This window comes from Rousettus aegyptiacus, unplaced genomic scaffold (assembly GCF_014176215.1).
Source record: "Rousettus aegyptiacus isolate mRouAeg1 unplaced genomic scaffold, mRouAeg1.p scaffold_m13_p_8, whole genome shotgun sequence".
Classification (NCBI taxonomy): Eukaryota; Metazoa; Chordata; class Mammalia; order Chiroptera; family Pteropodidae; genus Rousettus; species Rousettus aegyptiacus.
Genome location: NW_023416311.1, coordinates 51,349,569 through 51,370,169, shown reverse-complemented (window position 1 = coordinate 51,370,169; position 20,601 = coordinate 51,349,569). Strand labels below are relative to the sequence as shown.

Sequence of the window (20,601 nt, the reverse complement as noted above, 5' to 3'; positions counted from 1 at the left end):
TAAAGGTAGAGGTCAATTTGAATATAATATGTGGGTGAATCTGATCATTGCAGGGTCACTGAACTAATTAGTGTCCACAGCAAGCAAACCAGGCATAACTTATCTTTCTCTTAAAAAAACTATTATTTTACAAGAAAAGTGGGAATCAAACAAATTAGGAACCCAGGCTTTACATGCAAACAACCAACCAAAATTATCTATATAGCTATGCAGATACACACAAAATATATCTCCAGAAAGGTGAGAAATTTGAAAGATTCTATAGATTACTAAAATTATTAACAACTTTAACCAGTTTGATACAAATGGGAAATTATTTTGAGGAACAGTGCTTTGATTAAGTTTTAAGTAAAAAATCTTTCTTGATATTTTAGCATAGAAGAGACACATACAAAAACAAAAGGCCATACATACACAAGCCTTTTCCTGGAGCAGGAAAAGGTTTCTGGCACACAGACAATGAGCCAGAATGCCATGACAAAGACAAAAGGTTTAGAAAGGATGACACATCACTGAAGACCAGAATTCCCCAAGTAGCTATTATACAATAAAGATTTTTTTTTCCTGTAAAGATTAATTATTTCTAATGATAAGTGGACTCCTGATAATGTTTTTCTTGGAAAATCAAAAACCCAATCCTGAGCTACATTTCCCTGATACACACTTTAATCTAGAACATTCCAACTTCTATTTCTGGAAAATAGTAACAATAGAGGGAAAAATAAAAAAAGAAAACATGTATATGATGGTAATTTTCATGGTTATTATTGCATTCTTATTAAATAACTTTTAAAAATAATCACAGCTTAAGAAAGTATAAAGAATCTCTTGAAGTTCTATTCCCAAGAACACTCTACTGTTGGCAAATGCTCCAACACCAGTATGTGCCTTGCAACAAGTAGATAAATAAGTTGAGATCTAATAAGTTATGGAGATCTAATCAGAGTGTTTATAGTCAACAATAATGTATTCTAAACTTCAAAGTTACAAAATACTAGATCTTACTGTTCTCACCATAAAAAAAGAAACAATAAGATCCTAACGCTACAGCTCAGAGGGATGCAGGAAGGAGGAATCAGTCACATTCGGATCCTGAATTCCTCCAGTATTAATCAACTTTTAAAATTATCTTCTTTACATTGCAACAATTTCCATTATGCCCTACAATCTTTACTTCTTTATTTGACCTGTCCTCTGAGTTTAGTCTCTTTGGAAATTCTAAAAGCTTTATGGTTTTTTTTCACAACCATACTTCAATACTTCACATAGATTTCAATGTTTGAAGCTCATTACTTCCACTTCCATTGCCATTCTCTCACCAAATATTTTTATCTCCTTTTGGATATAATTTTGTTTGTATATCCACATGTTAACAGGGTTTTTCTCTTGGTCCAATCAGTTTAAGAGATCAGGTTTTTAAAGGCTCAACTGACATCAAATGAATCTCTGACCTCGCATCTGACTAAGAAAAGATAAGATAATAAGGCAAAACGTTTTTAGTTATATTCATTATTGTGAATTATATTCACTCGATAATGTTCCATTATGATTTTTCTTGGCTATTAATGTTTTATAAACAATTAATGCCTTTTTACCACTTTGTAGGTATTATAATTAATAGATACATAATTAATAATATTAATTTTTAGGCTATATATCAAAATGATTTTTTCAAGATCTGTACTTTGATAGGCTGGATTCCAGCATATTCAAGACTTCAGGGTTATTGTCAATATGGCTAATCAGCATCTTTTCTACTTATCTTTATATTGCACTATTTCTTATTTCAATATACATACTTTATTCATTCAGCAAATTTTTCTAAAGAACTAAAACAAGCTAAAAAATCTGTCCAGATATATGAATTGGGGATTAAAAATTGCTAATAGTTGTGATGCCATCATGATCCTATTTCTATTTTTTTCAGTTAATTAAAAGTTTATTGAGTACACGACTCATCAAATATCTGTTAACTATCACTGAAAAACAAACAGGTATGTCTAATTATGTGCAATAACTCAAAAACTAGAAAATACTAACATACACAAATACCATGTATAAAGAATAATGAAGACAATTTGGCCCAATATATCAAATATCAACTTGTTAAATTATATTCTTAGAATCTGCTAAGTAATTATTAAAAAGTAAAATTACCTTACATCTATTACATCATTGCATATTAACGTTTAAAATGTTTATTAATAAAGTAATAGAATTTGTTTAATATAAATATAATTATAAATATAATTAAGTGAATTAATTCATGCAATAATATAATTAATGTCAAATAATGAATATGAAGAGGAAATATTAAGAAAAATAGTTTCCCTATGTAGTATTAAAACTAATAAAATTGCCATTTGACAAAAAAATGCTGGTATGAATCTTTTCTTTCAATGACAAAATACTTTTAATTTTATATTTCAGGGTAAATGTAAATTTGGATGCTTCGCAGAAAGCATATTGGCTTGAGCTTTCAATAATCCCTAATATTGTTAGATCGAAATTTATATCAGTTTTAAAATTAAACATCTTTGAAGAAATTACAATCTTTAGAAACAGTAGAAAGCTTACCTTATTACAAAATTGTGACTATCAATCTCCTTTCCACATTCACTATCTAGCAGGATGCCAGAATTTCCAACAACTGCACAGGTCTTAAATCTGCGATTTTTCATTGGTGAAACTTCAGGTAAGAGGCTATGCAGATCCTGAGAAATATTTAGTGTCCGGCGCCTGTCAAGCACATAGTGTATGACATCACCAGGCTTAAAACTGCTTTTGACAACTGAGACATCTCTTTCCGCATCTAGGAAACGAAGAATGTTCTTCCTGTAATTGAAATAGAAACAAAGCTTTCCATTAATGATAACATGTCCAAGAACTGGCGATATCATTTACAAAGTACCAAATAATAAAATGTAAATCGGTAAATTATTAATCTTAAATTGTGAGGTGGTAAGTAAACCAATTAAGTAGATTCCATAGGACTTATATTTTTAAAAAGTCATTTACACAGTTTCTCAATTTATACCTATTCGTGAAGTGAATATAGCCCCCATCTACCAAAATATATAGAAAAATTAGTTTATTAAATAAAATACAATTGCCATGACTTGACTTTTTATAACTAGATATTCTGCTGTATTTAATTTTCTACAATCATCTATTTTGTTTGATGTTTTCTAGTTAAGATGAGTAGAATTAACTTAAAATTGTTTGGAATTATACCTTAGTTAACTCTATTAAAATCATTAAATTTTTCAACAACTTCAGATATACAGTTCAAATCACATGCATATTATAATTATTTGAAAAAGAGTTAAAACTATAACACTATTTTCATATGAAAGTTTCCTTCCAAGTTCAAAAATCTAGAAAGCAAGCTTAGTACATTAGAGGAAAAGACGAACAGATAGAACACTGAACTTCTTCATTTCTTTTAGTATTTGATCTCCTAAATTTTAATCGAGTGCATGGGTTCTCAACAAGAACATTTTCAAGTTTTCAAACATAGGTGCACTGGCTTTGGTCATGTGAGTTAATTTTCTTAAGTGGTATATGAGCGAATCCTGTGCATGACTATATGAGAGAGAAATAAACTTTCAACTTGCTTGATCCTTGTATGTTAAGGTCTCTTTTTTTATGGAAGCTTAGCCTATCCCATAACTAATAAAGAAATTGATAATAGATATGAGAAGCTACATAAACATATACGCATATACTAAGTTAGATGATGGAAAATGACATAATAGATACAGCTGGCTGGAAAGCTGGTGACCCTTAGCATGATACAGAAAATCTCCTGATGAAATTGTTGTCTGCAATAATTTGGGAGTCATACTCTATATCTAATAAGCCTGCCATTCTTGGAGAATTGTTTAAAAAGTGTTTTCATGTTTTATGTTTGTTGCATGAAATAGCTAAGTTGCAGCATGAGATGGAAGGGAATATCTCTGGCAATGACTTGTAATCTAAACTCTGTGAGGCTCTAGTAATTGGGACCTCCCAAATGTTTCCAATATTCCAATGAGCAACAGGTGCAACTATAAATCAGAGCTATCCCAGCAGCAAGAGGGATATTGCCTTCCCACTGAAGTATGTCTATTCAAATGACTTTTAGAGTAGCTGCCATTAAATTTAGGGAAAGGAGGGTTAGGCCCAGATAATGAGAGGACAGACAGAACACTGAAGAGCTGTGTTCAGAAGAAATCCTTAGGTGGGTTTATTTATATCAAGAACTAACTACAAGGAAATAGCCTGGGAGCCTAAATAAATTTTTGAAGGAATTATATTGCCAAAAACAAAAACAAAAACAAAACTATGAACCTGGCCTACAAAGTTACAAAGTCTGGTGATTGCTTGATCTTTAAGCTACCAAATACATAACATTTAGAAACAATTGGAGAAAGTTCTTTTTGCTTGAAAGTTGTATATTATTTGCTGAAGTGTTCTTACTGCGAGCTTGTATTTTGAAAGTGCTAAAAACAATGCCCTTATTATGACATTCAAGATATGACAGACATATTTTTCCTTTAGTGGTATTATTCTTTAAGCTCCATCACAATTTGTACATTTTATTACTGAGCACAAAATATGACCTTTTCCCATCATCCACCAAAAGGGCAATTCTCCAAATCATACTTGTGAGCCAGAAGCACGACTAGCAAGAAGGAATGGAAAATAACTGAGATCTTTTTTTGTTTTCTTTACTTTGGTTTGCATTAAATAAGTCCCAGTTTAATGTGTGGTCTAATTAGAAAACCAGGTGATTTAAAACTTTATTTGGCCAGATTTTACAAGGGATGTGTCCATCAGCTTTCTGAAAAAAGATATATTGAAAAAATTTCTCAAAAATTCAAAATATTAGATTCATAAAGAGTGGACTTTGTATAGGAAAACCTGTATAAATGTCCTACAAATGAAATTTAAAAATTAATAGAAATACTATCAGGCACCATAATGGTTCATCTTAAAGCAGAGAATATATAAGAAAAGAATCGCTGATGAAATCAGTAATTATAGGTCATTTGAACTGCAGAAATTTTAGAAGTTTTTCATTATGTTAAGCAAACAAATATAATTCTTAACAAAAGTTAACTGGCACCAAGAGCAGAAATCCATAGAAACGTTTGTACATACTTATTAACAACCATCTACTTGTTTGGCGGGGAAAAAAATAGTACCTGACACCTGCATTTCAACAAAAACTTCATTTCCTGTCAAATCGACAAGGCTGGCTTTAAATAAAGACTTCACGGATGTGGTCAAATCACCAAACTAGATGGTATTATCATTTTCCTTTGAATATAATTCGAAGGGGTTGCAGTAGATATTTAAAGATGTAACTCACAATTAGTGACATGTTTCCAAGCATGAAGTAAATAGATTTCAGGTCTAGATTTGAAAGAAGATTCTTTAGCTTGGAAATCCAAAATGGAAAATCCCTATACTCATAAAAACAGTTAACACGTATATATGTCAACTGATTACAAGAGGAACTTTCCAATAACAGCTCCTCTGCTGTTAGAAAGTGAACGGCAAAAGTATTTTCAAATATTAAGTCTTCTAAGTTCCTAAGTATCATAGGACATCTTTAATTTATTCACTCAGGGAAAACTGTTATAAAAAAGTAGACTATTAGAGTTCAGAAAAGTTTTGAAAGACATCATATTGTCCTTAATGAGAACAATAATTATTAAGTGCAGATGATACTATTATATGTTCTTCCAAGGCTGTTATAGCCCAACAATTTATTTTCTTAAATAGGAGCAGTAAAAACAGTAAAAATGCCTTCCAAGACAGAATAAGGAATATCAATTCACATAGACTAATCAAAATATTAAAATTTTAGAAAAAATTCAAAATGATTGTTAATGTAGTATTTGCTTTTTTTTTAGACTGAAAGAGTGGAGGAGGAAACCTTGAATGTCTCCAGTATGTTCTTTTTCTTATATTGAACCAAACATTTAGTTACTCTTTTAGAGCTTAATTCCATGCAAAAAAAAAATATCTGAGCTAACATTCTTCATGTAGAATGCAAGAAAGATTGAAAATAATGACTATTAGCGAATAATATTGTGACTTCAATGCTTAATATTTTTTTGGGAAACAGGCAAAGGTTAGTACTTTTTTTTTTCTCCCTAGCAGGCTGTAGGCATTTTTTAGATTACAGATGTAAAGAACTATAGAAAGTTCTGTGAATTTACTAAGTTCTAGTTGTTGTTCAGACTTTATAAAGAAGAAAACTAATGTTGAATTACCTAAATGTCACTGGAAGCATGAAAAACTCTTGTACATACATTGAACTGAAATAACACTTTAAGTATCACCAAGGAGAACAGACCTGCTTTTGCTCAGAAGATAATTGATATGAATGAAAAGAGCAAGTTAAACAAATTACTTCAGAATAAGAGAGATAGGAAGACAGCTCAGTTTAACTTTTGGGCTCTAAAGAAACATGAATCAACAAAAGCTAGTCTTTAATATGCAGGCCGAACTAGTATAGTAAGCTCTCCTCATTTAATATCATGGATATGTTCTAGGAAACTGCGACTTTAAGTGAAAGGACAAAACTGATTTGGCCACAGGCTAATTGATATAAACAAGAGTTAGGTTCTTTCAATATATATCTGGTCAAAAAACGTTACCAAACTTCTAAAGACCCAAAACACTTCAAATATTAAACACTGAACTAAACACGAGCTACACACACATTTAAGAAAGATAAATAAAAACAAGTAAGAGAATTCTTTTCTAACCTACTTATTCCAGTTCAGGATAATGGGTGGCCAGACCATATCCTGGCAGCTCAGGATACAAGGTAGGCACCCACTCTAGACAGGACACCCTTCCATCTCAGGGCGCACTCACACCCACACCCACACTCACTCAGATCGGGACAACGTAGACACACCAGTTCACCTAATGTGCATATCTCTGCATTGTGGGAGGAAACCAGGGAACCCAGACAAAAATTTACAAAGACATAGGAAGAACATCCAAACTCCACACAGGCAATGGTCCCAGACAGGTACAGATTTTTTTTTTTTTTTTCTCATCAATGTTATAACAAAACTACATTGAATGGAAGCCATGTTATTTAAGGTCCTTCTGTACAAGTTTTCCTAATATGTAGTCAAGTTATTACCAGATATTTAAAGCAGGGGGTTGCGTTTCCTGCGTGTGATTTAAAAGAATGATAAGAACAACAAAAAAAAATTAACTGTCATTTTATAAGCATAATGTAACTTTTTAAACCCATTAGATAAGAATACACCTAAATCAGTAATTGTTTTCATGATAAAGATGACTGAAAGAATCCGAAAATATGTTTCACTTCTAGTGAGACTAAAAGTCTTAGTCATAAAGATTATATTTTTGTTAGGCAACACTGGCTTAAACTGAAAGATGGTTTAGACTGACTGTTAAACTGACAAAAATAGACTCTATACAGAAACTTTTTAACTGAATTTTCAACTAGAACTTCCTTTTCAACATTGCCCATCATTCGAAATAACAGCTGTCGAGTCTCAGAGAATTAATTTACTAAACATTGTTTTCACTTGTGAAATGTTAAATATAGCTAACCTATCACCGGGTGCCACTCTTTCTTCTCTGTAGGTTTCCTGTCAACAACAAGCATACATGCTGTAGCAACTGAACTTTAATCTAGATGACATTGTTGACACCACCAGCAAGTATTGTGAGACAAATCTTACAGTTGCAATGCATCACAAGTTGAGAAGCAAATTAGGTTGACACGCATATTAGGAATCAGTTTTTAAAAACTTTTGACAAAAATCCAGACAAAAGTCATCACTGAATTTAATTGTTACTACATGGTTTACTAAAAAGAAAAAAGTTTTAAGAAATGCCAAACGTTTTGTTATGCCTACAAAAAACTGAGAAAACACATGATTTTTTTTTCTCAAAGATTATTTTCATGAGGCACCATAAGTCAGTGATCTTAAAAAACATAACCTGTAGCTTATTAGGATTTCTGAGCTGAGGGTCCTCACTGTTACCTCATTGAAAGATATTTTAGTATCGAAATAAATATCCTAAAAACAACCAAATGAAAAGGCAAAATTATCTCACAATGCTTTAAGGAAAGCATTTTTTTTAGTTTAATTTACACCTCAAGTGGCCATTTCATATTTGGCCCAGCATTTGGTAATATTGGATCAATAACATCTCATATGCATTTTGTTATTTTAGAACAAAACCTTTGTACTTCATAGATGCTTTAATCGTATACATTTTTAGTATTAACATATAGTCTTCCAATAAGACTGTTTCTTAATAAGAGTTCTGGTTTTACAGGCAGACAGGCCTAGCTTTGTAGCTTGACTCTGCCACTAAGAAGCTGTGTGACCAAAGATGTGCTCTACTGGTCACTTACTGAACAAAATAAGTAGAAGTGTTTGTGGAGCTTTTTATAATGTAAATAAATGCAGGCAACAGCAAGATTTTTTTTTACAAGTAAGCACAGATAAATTTGCAATATGCTTAGTTAACCTGCCAGCCTTATCTGTTTAAGAACTCTAATATATAATAATACTAAGAGTTGAAAATATTTTTTCTGACTAATTATGATGTGCTTACTCTGTTCCGATGAGTATTTGAGCTCATGCATTTTCATACATCCATGTTAGGTATTGATAATTCTTTAGGATTTATTCAACTCATGGGGGAAAAAAAGACAAGAAACAACCCAAGATGGAAAGAAAAAGTCAAGTCACAAGTGTTAGGCATGACCAAATAATGTCTCAGTACAATGTTTACAGATTTACTCACAACATCTGATGCATCTTGAAAGTGTCATTTCTTAGCTTATAATAATAAAGAACAAACTAGTACCAATAAAATCAAGCTTTTACCAAGCTGATTATTTTAATTGTGAAGTTATCTGTAGAATGCATAAACTTCCCTAAATCACAATGAATCTTCAAAGTACAATGAACTAATACATGAAACCATATCTCTTTGACAACTCCCCAGAGGTACAATTGTTCAATGAATATATATGAATCAATTCTTGATATACTTATCAAAGTAGCAGAGTATACATAGGGCTGAAAGAATTAGTAAAAAAGAAAATCGTGTCTATAAATGTAGGAAAAAACAATTTTCTCCAGTGACTGTTTCACATTTTAATGCAAATAGATAAATAATTTATTAGAAATGTCACAAGAGCATTATAATTTTAATGAGATTTTTTAAGTGAGAGAGATGTAAGCATGGTTCAATCATATAAGATCAAAAATGATTAGTTGTAATGTCTTAATCAAAAACTTCAAAGAATTTTGAAAATATTTTTAAAATATGCCCATACTCACTCACAGAAAAATATGATTCTTAATAAATACTGTTGATGTGGAGGAAAAGTAAAGTATATAATAAAAAATATGATTAGTTCCCAGTATAATTTAGAAAAACAAAAGCTAAGCTAACAATCAACTATTTCTGTATTCTAAATTTTTCACTACAGGTGTCAAACTGATTAATACTAGTTACTAATGCTATAGGCAATTATAATTTCAATGAACTGTTTGCACATTGTGCAATAATAGTTTTAAAAATTATTATTTTCTTATAAGGAAGTGATAACTTTGTATGTATTATTCAATATTTGCTCACTGTTTTATTGTTCACTTCTTTATCTCTTAAGGAGAACCTTATGAAGAGAGTACTAATGCTTCATACACATTATCAGCTGTTATAATTGAAAATAGATTACCCTCAAATATATAAATACAACCCTCATTAATCTGTAAAGAGGCAGTAATGAACTGCTTAATACCTTTAGCTTGAATATCTTAAAAATAGCAAAACATACTTCTGTAGTTTCATGCACATCTAAAGTATTTATTCTTATATAGATACTAGGAAGACATAGCCAGATACAGTAATTAAACTATTTCCAGTTACTTATTTAATTTACTTAATAGATTTTACTTTATCTGATATATTATTTAGCATATCTAGATATATTAAACTATTACCATTTATTTCATTTTACTTTCTTCCATTTCTTTCCTTTACCTGATCTATATAGCTTTGCCTAATTGGTTCACCTCCTGCCAATCATTCAATTTTAAAGTTTGCTTTTAAGACATCTTTATAGATCAAATGTTTCCCTTTTTAACCATTTATTTTTCTCTCTTTACAATCTTCTGTTAAGAAATGTGAACTTTTACTCTCTTCTAAACTAAACTACCCTGTATTTATGACTTCATCTAGTTTCACATACTGTAGCTTTTTCTCATAATTATCTCATCTCTTGTAGAGTTTCTGAATTCAAATGTGAGTATAAGGGTGTGAAATAAAAAAGAATATACTAAGTAGGTACCAAGAGAAAAGGGAACTCTAGGTGTAAAAATGTTAAACAAGGGAGACTTTGGCTAGTGTTCGCTTTAGACGACAAGTTCTTAGGGGGAATACGGGTCCAGAATGTCAAAGTTTTCAATTTCTCAAGTATATATGAAAATCTATACTTTTATAAGTAATCTACAAATTTTTAATATTGGCTTTAAGTTTTTTTCTCCATCCGGTTGAAATAAATCTTCCCTGCTGACCATATTCTACCCCAAATATACCAATTGATAAACTTGGTCATCAGACTCTACTCATTGTTGTGCTCTTGCACTCCATCTACAAATATACAATGTTCCCTCTAAACAAAAACAAACCACGGTACTGCTTGACAATGCCGTGATTTGATTCCTATTTCTCTTTCCAGTCACTTCCAAAGTTTTAAAACAAAGTAATCTAACCATCCCTACATTTCCCTAACACGTCTCTTTAAAGATATTCTTTCAACATGTAGTGAGTGCATTTGCAGCAATGAATTCTATGAATTGCTACGCATACTTTAAAAGATGAGGGTAGTAGATTCTTCCTTCAAGTTGCTTACACTCTACATTATTTATAGGTGTGATCTAAGAAGTGATTAGTAGTAACCTAAATAGATCAGCAGCTTATCCTCTTAACCACTATCTACTCTTATAAAATCTCTGTTTATCCAATCATTGAATAATTAGCATTTTGCCAATCCTAGAAAAATGCAATAATTTTATTATGTAAAGGATAGTTATTCTCTTGAACTTTTAAAGAGTTCTGACTTACCAAAATGCTCTGATTTAAACATAGCAACCAATACAACAATGTAACTATAGGGAAAAATTATTTGCTTTCTTCCATCATAATTAGGAAGGTCTGGCCCTACCTTTCTTACTAGTAAAAAAAATAAAATTGAAGAAAATAGATATAATGGGTATATTTATGCACCGATCTTGATTTCAAGAGCTTGTTTAGCTACAATGCTAATATCTTACAAAGAATAAATTAGTACTCTAGAAAGCTTATTTTGTTTTTTTTTTAATCTATCGAGGATAAAATTATTAAGACTTTTATTACAGAAGCTCATATACCCATTGATAGAGTAAGTTAAATTTATTTGCAATTTGTATTCGTAATTGTCAGCAAAATGAGTTAAATAGGCTCTATTTTCATCTAGTGTGAGAAAACACAAGATCAGTATGAAGACTTAGTAGGAAAGTTAAAGCTAATTCTCAAAATATATGTCTATCCTGAGTAATTCAGTGAAGAAAAGTATGTAAATATTACTACTCCACTAAATATTTTATTTAATTAGTTATAAAGATAGTATATTCAAAATTCACACATTCATCCTTAAATTTCTGACTGTATGATTTCATTTTTATGGTTTCATATTCTTCAGTGAATAACATTAAGTAGAGCTGGTTCACTCTTTCATTAAAGTATTCATAGTTAAACTATAAATCAAGCATTCGATATAAGTTTGGCAAGCCCAATGTATTCAAAACATGATGTGAAATGTATTCTGCCTTATTAAAGAAACTCACCTTATCTCCAGGACCAAAGAGGAATTGATTTTCCAACCTTCTACAGAGTGCTGGAAGATTGAAGAGCCAGCCTTTCGAATGATCTTATCAGAACTATTGACAAGTGATCGACTCAAACACAGTTCACCATCTCTGAAACAAAATAAAAATGCCAGCTTTGTGAAAATAAGAAGCATTTTGTCTAAGAGGCATAATACACAACTTGATTTAGATTTCTGGTAACAAATTGTAGATAGAAATTTTCTACATGTTAGAAGAAGAGGTATGAGCACAATGAAAGGTAATATAAAGATTAATTGAATATGACTTCATCAGGACAATTACTTATATTATTCTTTTTGAAATAAACCATTTTCATATAAAGGAAAAGCCTTTGACAGCAAAGGAAACCATCAACAAAACGCAAGGGCATCTACCAAATGGGAAAAGATACTTGTAAATTATACATCCAATAAAGGGTTAATATCCAAAATACATAAAGAACTCATACAACTCAATAACAACAACAACAAAAAATCTGATTAAAAAAATGGGCAGAACATCCAAAAGACATTGCCCAAAAAAGAGATACAGATGGCCAAAAGACACTTGAATAGATGTTCAACATCACTAATTATTAGGGAAATGCAAATCAGAATCACAACATCATCTCACACCTGCTAGAATGGCTATTATCAAAAAGAAAAGAAATAACAAGTGTTGGAGAGGGTGTGGTAAAAAGAAACCCCTCATGCACTGTTGGTGGGATTAAAAATTGGTGCAGCCTATGTGGAAAATAATATGGAAGTTCTTCAAAAAATTAAGAATAGTAGTCCATTAAAAAAAATTAAGAATAGAACTACCATATTATCTAGCTATTCCACTTCTGGGTATTTATCCAAGGACTATGAAAACACTAATTTAAAAAGATATATGTATCCCTATGTCCATTATTTAAAATAGACAAGATTTGAAAACAACCTAAGTGTTTATCGACAGATGAATAGCTGAAGACGTGATATATAAAGACACACACACAATAGAATAGTACTCAGCCATAAAAGAGATAAAATCTTGCCATTTGCAACAACATGGACGGACCACGAAGGTATGATGCTAAGTGAAATAAGTTAGATGAAGAAAGACAAATACTATATGGAATAAAAAAATCAAAATGAACAAACAAAACAAAATAAAAACAAACTCATTGATACAGACAAAAGACTGGTGGTTACAGAGTGGAAGGGTAGGGGGAATAGGGTGAAATGCATAAAAGGTCAATTTTATGGTGGTGAGTGTGTTACAGTGTACACAGATGTTAAATTATGATGCTGTGCACCTGAAACTTACATGCTATTATAAACTAATATAAGCCCTCATAAACCAATATAAACAAATGTTACCTGAATAAAAAATCTTGAAAGAAAAAGGCTTTCTTTTTGTATTAAAAGAAAAAAAAATATATCATCAAAGCTCTGTTCCCCTTTAGCCAATCCCTCCCCGCTGTGTTTAGACAATAGGACAGGATGTTTGGCCAATTCTTCTGCATCTGTATAATTGTGATTCCCAAGATTGTAATTTTATTTTCACAGAAGGGATATTAACATAAGGGAAAAATCTTTTGTTTTGGAGTAAGAAGACCTTGGAATATCAGGTGATCTAGACATGTCGGTGATTTTATCACTTGTTAGGCTACATGACCTTGGATAATATTTTTTTCTAGGCCTTGGAGGCCTTATTTTACCTTGAAAATTGCAATAACTGTTATCTAATTTACAATGACTTTGTAAGGATTAAGTAGGACTCTGTATATGAAAGTAATTTATAAAGAACTATTGAAGTGCTAATTTCTAAAATTACATTGAATCTCAAAACAAGAGACACTTTCCTAATAATTGGTGGTGGTAAGGAGACAGAGATTGTAGTGGGGAGAAAACTCATTGAGTAGTCATTATTACTGGTATTTTTTATTACATCAAAAGAATTAACTGTGCTACTCCCTCCAATCAATATTAGTGTCAGGCAAGTATACCATGTAGCAGGGGTGCTGGAGATAATGATAATAGTGACAGGTACCTTTGATAGCATTTATGCTATTAGGACATTTATAGCTGAATCAATTAATTGTTCAATAGACTAATTTCTTGGTACTTTACAAATGTAAACCCAGACTCAGAGAATTGAAAAGCCACCTGTGTATGACATAGCCCTTTCAGTATCTGCATTTATTTCTTTACATGTTACTTTTTAATGTTAAAATCTCAAAAACATAACTAAAAAGTAACATAACTATTTGCTCAGTCACAAAATCTAAATCTGTGTGTATTACGTAGGCAATCCTCTCTTACTATCAATGGAAACACTGCATGTGTAACAGCTGTTAGATGAATTCTCTAATTGGAGGCTTGTAGTTTGATATTTTTGCCTGCATTCTTTTTTAAACATGTAGTTCCAATTCGAAGCAACTCAAAGCATCATTTGCAACTACTCCTGTGAAATTTAGAACTCTGCAAAAACTAATATTTAAACTATCTTACTTGTGAAAATCATATATTTGCATGCCTATGCATGGCTAGTAATAATCATTTTATAGAGCTCTTTTAGGATGCAAGGAAACATGGGGAGCAATTTACTAGTCAGTGGCCCAGAAGTCAATTTTTATATTACATGTCTAATGATAATACCTACATATGAATGAAAATGTTGATATACAAAGAAGTTAACCCTCACAACTTTTGAAGATATGCCTTTAAGAGTATGGTACAAACTCTCACTATTTCTAGGGGTAGGGGTCTTTCCAGCTTACCATTATTATCTTTTTCTAACCACAGATTGCTATGTTTATAATAATTAATTCCAACACCAATGAACTTTTATAGGAGAAATAAAAATATACATAGGCTGGCATTTTTAAATATCTGTAGAAGATTACTTTACTGATGTAGATACTTTTGACATGGCAAAAGGATGGTTATGATGTACCCACCTATATGGAGCCTTTTCAGAACCTCTAAGATTAAAAAAAAAAAAAATGTGATTTATATTAATAAAATGCTACTATGTTACTCTGCTCTTTGAATTGTTTTCATTGAACTGGCTGGTGACAAGCCAAATTTCAAACTTTTATCACTGGAAAGAAGTTTGAATAAAAAACAGCTACAACTAGTCACACTTCTTGAAGTCAATGAAATTCCTATATAAGAAGGCCAGACTTAGTACAATCTGAGGCTCTGGAGCGAATTTCTTTGTATAAAGTTAAATGGGTCCCAAGGGATTTTTCATTTGTGACCTTGGTAATGTTCTGTCTTAAAAAAGACTTTTCCTTCCCATGAATGCAAGGCATGAAGAATGTTGCCGCCCACTACAGTTTCTTATTCCAGATCGGACATGATTGCTAAACAGCTGCACTGAAAACATTTCTTTCATAGGGCTACATACAGGAAGATTCAATATGCACTTCTAAAGGGAAAATTATAAAACACATCAAGGAAATAATGTAGCATAAAGCAATATATGTTATACAGTATTCCCGCTTATGTAGAGCTTAAAACCTTAGGTTGACTCAATGCAATACTAGTGACAAACTAATCATTAGTTATGTTACTATATTTACCAATATTTTTTTCGATTTGAAATTTGAGTTGTCAGGCATCACTATAATTTATTCTATTAATTCTGCAGTACATAATAAATATGATTATTTTTGTTTCATGAAATTAGGTTCCTGAAGCCTTGCATTCAACTCCACTGAAAACTCTTCCTGACTTGATTTCGAAATGAATGTGTTTCCTTTGGACTAGGCTAAATTTCCTCCTTAATATAAAACTTTTAAAGTCATTTTTTAAAAAGAACTTGCATCCAACTAAGTCTGAACACAAACAGCAGGCAGTTTTGTATCTTTATTACCTAAGTGTCAAACAACTAAAAATAAAGATGAAAGATGTACTACCTTAACTTACTGCTTTATGGTTTTTAGCAGAATTCCAAAAATAACATATAAAATAAAGTACATTTTCTGGATTTCATAATTTACAAGAGTATGTTCTACCCTAGAACAAACTGGAAGGAACTTTGCTGACAATGGTGATACTCTAAGTATGAATGCTTATCTCTACAATCAATTCTGTCATAAGTCTCAGAACTAATACAGATGAGACAACCTAAGGTACACAATCAAATTATAAAGATCTTAAATGATAAGAAAAGTAATTTGAAATCTCATTTGTGGTCAATCGGAAAAGTGGTATATGGCAAATTTTAAGGAATGACAATCAAAAATATTTGTATGATATTAAAGTTTGTTACACTCTCAAATATATTATTTCATTAAATAAGCATACCCACATATTATCTGTAAGACCCTTAGGTTAGCACATTTCCAATGACACCCAAAGAGTACATAGAGCCAGTGAAATCATGGGCCACTTGTGAGGCAAGTGACATTTTTCCTATTAAAAAAAGATTTCTGTTGAAAATAGACCACTTCATACCCTCAATAGCCTTTGAGTTCAACCTTATTAACTAGTCATCATGCCAGACAATTAACAGGTTTGCATGGAAGGATATATCAGTTTTAAATGTTGCATAATTACTTGACCTATTCTCAAATATTCCCTTATAAAAACAAAACAAAACAAAACAAAACAACAAAACAAAACAAAACAAAAACCATGCTGTTAGTATTCCTGTGGACATAGAGAATGTGGATGGGTAGAAGGAAAGTTGTGCTGTGTTCTTTTTTCTTCTGCAGGGAATGACTGCTTAACATTGTATGTAAGAGTAATACTGCACTGACTAAATGGGACCTTCAGTTGAGAGGAGAGGTCCAATAGACAAAGAAATTGCCTGCCTATTGCAAAATGATAGCAGGGAGGCTAAATATGAATCTAGTGGGACGTTTTAAGATATGAGAAATATGGAAAACCCTTAATTGAATATACTGCCCACTGGCAAGACACGCGGTGTCCCCCGCCCCACCGCCCAAAGGTCTTGCCTCACTTAAATATTGGCCTGGGCTCTGGAGTCAAACCTCCATTCCAGTTTACTCATCTCAAAACAAGCCCCTCCACCTGACTTGGATGAAGTGTCAATGAAATGATCGTTTGATGAGTCAATTTCTCCACCAGAAGCAGTATTTGGGAGTTAAAACGAAATCATGAACTAACGTCACAAGCTTTTTCCGTTGAACGTTTTATTCTGAGGGAAAGGATGCTCAGGGGGATTGGCTGTCCTCCCATTGCTCGTGGCCACGCCAACTCTACGGTCTTAAGGATGAGCCCGTGGCGACCGCGGCAGCCAGGACACTGCGGGGCACCAGCAGAAATGCGACGCCGGCAACGGGCTCTCTGCCTCTCCACGCACACCTGTAATAGTATGTTTTAATTGAGGAGGAGGAGCCCGGATGCGAGCTGAGCAGAAAAAGTGATGTTTTTTAAGGGGTCTTGATTTCTGCAATAAAAGCTCCACCGTCTCCTCACACATTCTTCCATCCTCCCCGCCAGCCCTCCAGGATAGACCCCGGGGCGCACCTCGCTTCCCTGTGATTAACTCAAGCGCCTGCCCCAGGTTTTCTCTGGGGAGCAGGGAAGAAACTGCAGCTAAGCCCGAAAAGGGTGCAAACAAAACCCAGCCCGACCAGCCCAACCGCCGCGCCTGTGACTGCGCCGCCTCCTTTTCCCTGACACCCTGGGTAGTGCCCACCCGCCAGCGGCATCCAGGAAAGGGTCACGGAAGGAATGTTACCCCTCAAATTTGGAGCATCCCAGGTCTGTTATTTCCCCTGAGGGACTCGAGGTGCGCTCCTCCCTGCGGGCGGTTTAGGGGGGCCGGGGAAGGGCGCCTGGGCAGCATGTGGCGCCTCCTCTCGCCTAATTCGTCCCGCCCACTCCTGCTCTCTAGGGTTGAGAGCCGTGGGCCCGAACCCTCAGAGTCCTGCAGAAGGTTGGCCGCTTTGTCTGGGTTCAGGCTTGTCTTTGGAGCCCATCATCCCGGAAGAGAACAAAGAGCCTCGACCCCTACGCCCCAACCTCCGCCTCTCCCCCACGCGCCGGTTCATCACCTTCCTAAAGACGCCTTTGTCTGCTCGGGAAGTAGAGGTCTGCCAGGGATGCCCACACCCTTGCCCAAAGTCCTTCTTTTCTGACAATTGAGCTAGGCTGTATTTGCAACCCTGTGTAAACGACCTCATATAGTTCGGCATTCCTGCCCCCCTCCCAGACCCTTTATAGATTCGTTTATGAATAAAGACCATCCAGTCCATTCCTTATTAGCTTTCTCATTCTCTTCCAGTTCCTTTCGACTGTACTTCTGGCTATCTTAGTTTATATAAAATAGCAATTCCTTCTGTAAGGATAAGCCTGCCACTTGCTGACTTAAATGCTCATTACTTAGGGAGGAGCAGGAATATTAAGAAATGGAGTGCAGGAAGTTCGTGTGTGTGTGTGTGTGTGTGTGTGTGTGTGTGTGTGTCTGTGTGTGTCTGTGTGTGTGCTTACGCGCGCGCACACACACACACATACACGCGCGCGCGCATTTTAGCAGTCCTTATGCCCACTACCCTCCACCCTCCCCCCGCCCCGCCAAGGGTTCTATGTTCTCTTTAACAAACGTCAAGGAAAATAAAAATCAAACGGGCATCTCTGCCAGTGTGGAGTTTTCGACCACAGACTGCTCCGGATGAGGGAGGATTTCCGAAACAGGACTTTGAACACAGTTGACAACCAGGTTCACATCCTCAGAAAACGCTTCCAAGCAATGTAAGCAACACGAAGTTGCAGCCACCTCCTGAGTAAACTTCAAAGATACAGAGGCCAGGGGAAGGGAGGAAGGAAGTGTGGTATTTAGATAACCTACTTGGGGTAGGGAAAGAGTCTGAACTCATCAAGACAAACTAAAAAAAAAAAAAAAAGAAAGAAAGAAAAAAGGCAGAAATATAGTCTGCGTAAAGCTACAGTCCCCCAGGTTCTAAAACTGTAGCCATGATGCCCGTGCCTTTTACCCACGGAAGAGTAAATAAGGAAGTATCTAGAGTTTAAGATACCCAAATCTACCCTACCCCAAATAAGATTAAAGAAACAGTGGAAACACATTTCCTGCTTTCTGGGCTTTAACTTCAGCCTTTCAAAAAGCCAACTTTCTCTAGCATCTCCTAGAGTGATAGGGTAAAGAAAGAAGGAAAGGCAACCAGATGGTCAATAAAGACACCTCGCTTGAGTTCTGCCCACGGATTAAAAGGACAAGGGCACACGTTCTTTGTTGACACTTCTGCAGTGACTTCCCCTTTGACGTGCAAGCCCCCAGCACCAAAACAACTGTCACTACCACCAAACAGAGGCAAGTTGAACTCTTACTGGGAACACACAGTGGAGAAGCACACACACCTTAACAACTGCCTTTGTTATTTAATTAATTAAACTAAATACACACAAGCTCATACGAACACACATACTATCCCAACCCTCTCTCTATCATCTATATTCACATTTCTTATATGGCTTGACTTTTGTCATATCCTGAAATGAAGCTTTGCATTTACCCGATGAGTTGCGTCTCCTGGTGCTCCTCAGTTCTTGCTATTTCTTTTGTCTTATAAAAGATCAGGAGGAGACTTATCGTGCAGATTGTCCACCTCTTCCTAATGGAGCGCATCTTGGTTGCCCGGGAAAGTCCTGGTTGTCCCAGCTCTCGCACCTTCTCTGGATGTGAAAGCTCCGTTTTAGGGAATATAGTCGCGGGGGTGGAGGGCAGAATCTGTAAAATGCGAGGAGAGCGTGGAGCCGGGATCTCAAGAGCAGGTCGCGAGGGTCCTCTGAGGCAGAGCTCCCGTTGGTGTTCAAGCGCTGCCCAGCGCTTTCCCTCTCGGTTCGCGCCAGCTCTGCCAGGTCGCTCCGCGTCGCCAACCTAGGTTTCAGGTTTCTTTGAGGACAAGACACCTTGTGCATCAGAGGTGGCGGCCGCTTCTGCAGCTGGGTTCGGGGGCGTCACTAGCCCTTCCCTTTTTCTAGCAGGGAAATGATGAGCAAAACCAGCCAATCACCAGACTGAGGAGGCGGAGGCTGCTGTTGCCTTGCGTTGCTGGCGGCTGCTTGGAGAGTAACGTTGCCTGCTTAGAGGAAGCCGGCAAGCTCATAGTCGTGTACACACACACACACACACACACACACACACACACACACACCCCACTCCTACACCCCGGGAAAATCTCAAACTCCAGGAAGAAGTCAGGCACCTCTCCCAGAACACCAAAGCGTCAGCTCCCTGAATCGAGAAGCGCCGAGACAGTCTATTCCGAATCAGCGTGGAGAGTGCACTTCTGTTGCGGATAGATCAAAGACGCTTCTTGGAAGAGAAATTCTCCAGATAGAGCGAGGGTGCATTATAAGAAGGATCGCTTCTTCCAAGCGCCTGTGCTAAATACGCGCGCGCGCACACACGCATCCGCGCGCCCTCCCAAGTAGAGTGAATGGGGAGAGGGAGGACGAAGGAGGAGAAGGACGTTTTACATTCCGTGCACAGCTCAATCTGGAAAGTATAAATACATACATGAACTGATTAACCTATCGCCCACTCAGGGTGGGTGGGGGATGACAACTCCGACTCAAAATCCTGTAGGAAACGAGTGATGACAAGTATCATTAGGCACTTTATGGATGCTTATGTGACTCGTTGCCATTTAAAAACTCCTCACGCAGAAGTCAAGGAAACTCCAATCCCACTTAAACTTTACTGA

General features: G+C 35.0%; 1 protein-coding gene across 1 annotated transcript in view; it reads right to left on the bottom strand.

Annotated features, from left to right (window-relative positions):
* The window catches only part of ST8SIA4 (ST8 alpha-N-acetyl-neuraminide alpha-2,8-sialyltransferase 4), an 85,388-nt gene extending 65,534 nt beyond the window's left edge, over positions 1-19,854 (bottom strand). Inside the window, 4 exon segments of the mRNA XM_036225597.1 lie at positions 2,578-2,835; positions 11,895-12,026; positions 19,408-19,616; positions 19,619-19,854. Of these exon segments, the coding sequence (XP_036081490.1) occupies positions 2,578-2,835; positions 11,895-12,026; positions 19,408-19,616; positions 19,619-19,813 (794 nt within the window). The 5' untranslated portion in view covers positions 19,814-19,854.
* Positions 19,855-20,601: the final 747 nt, after the last annotated feature.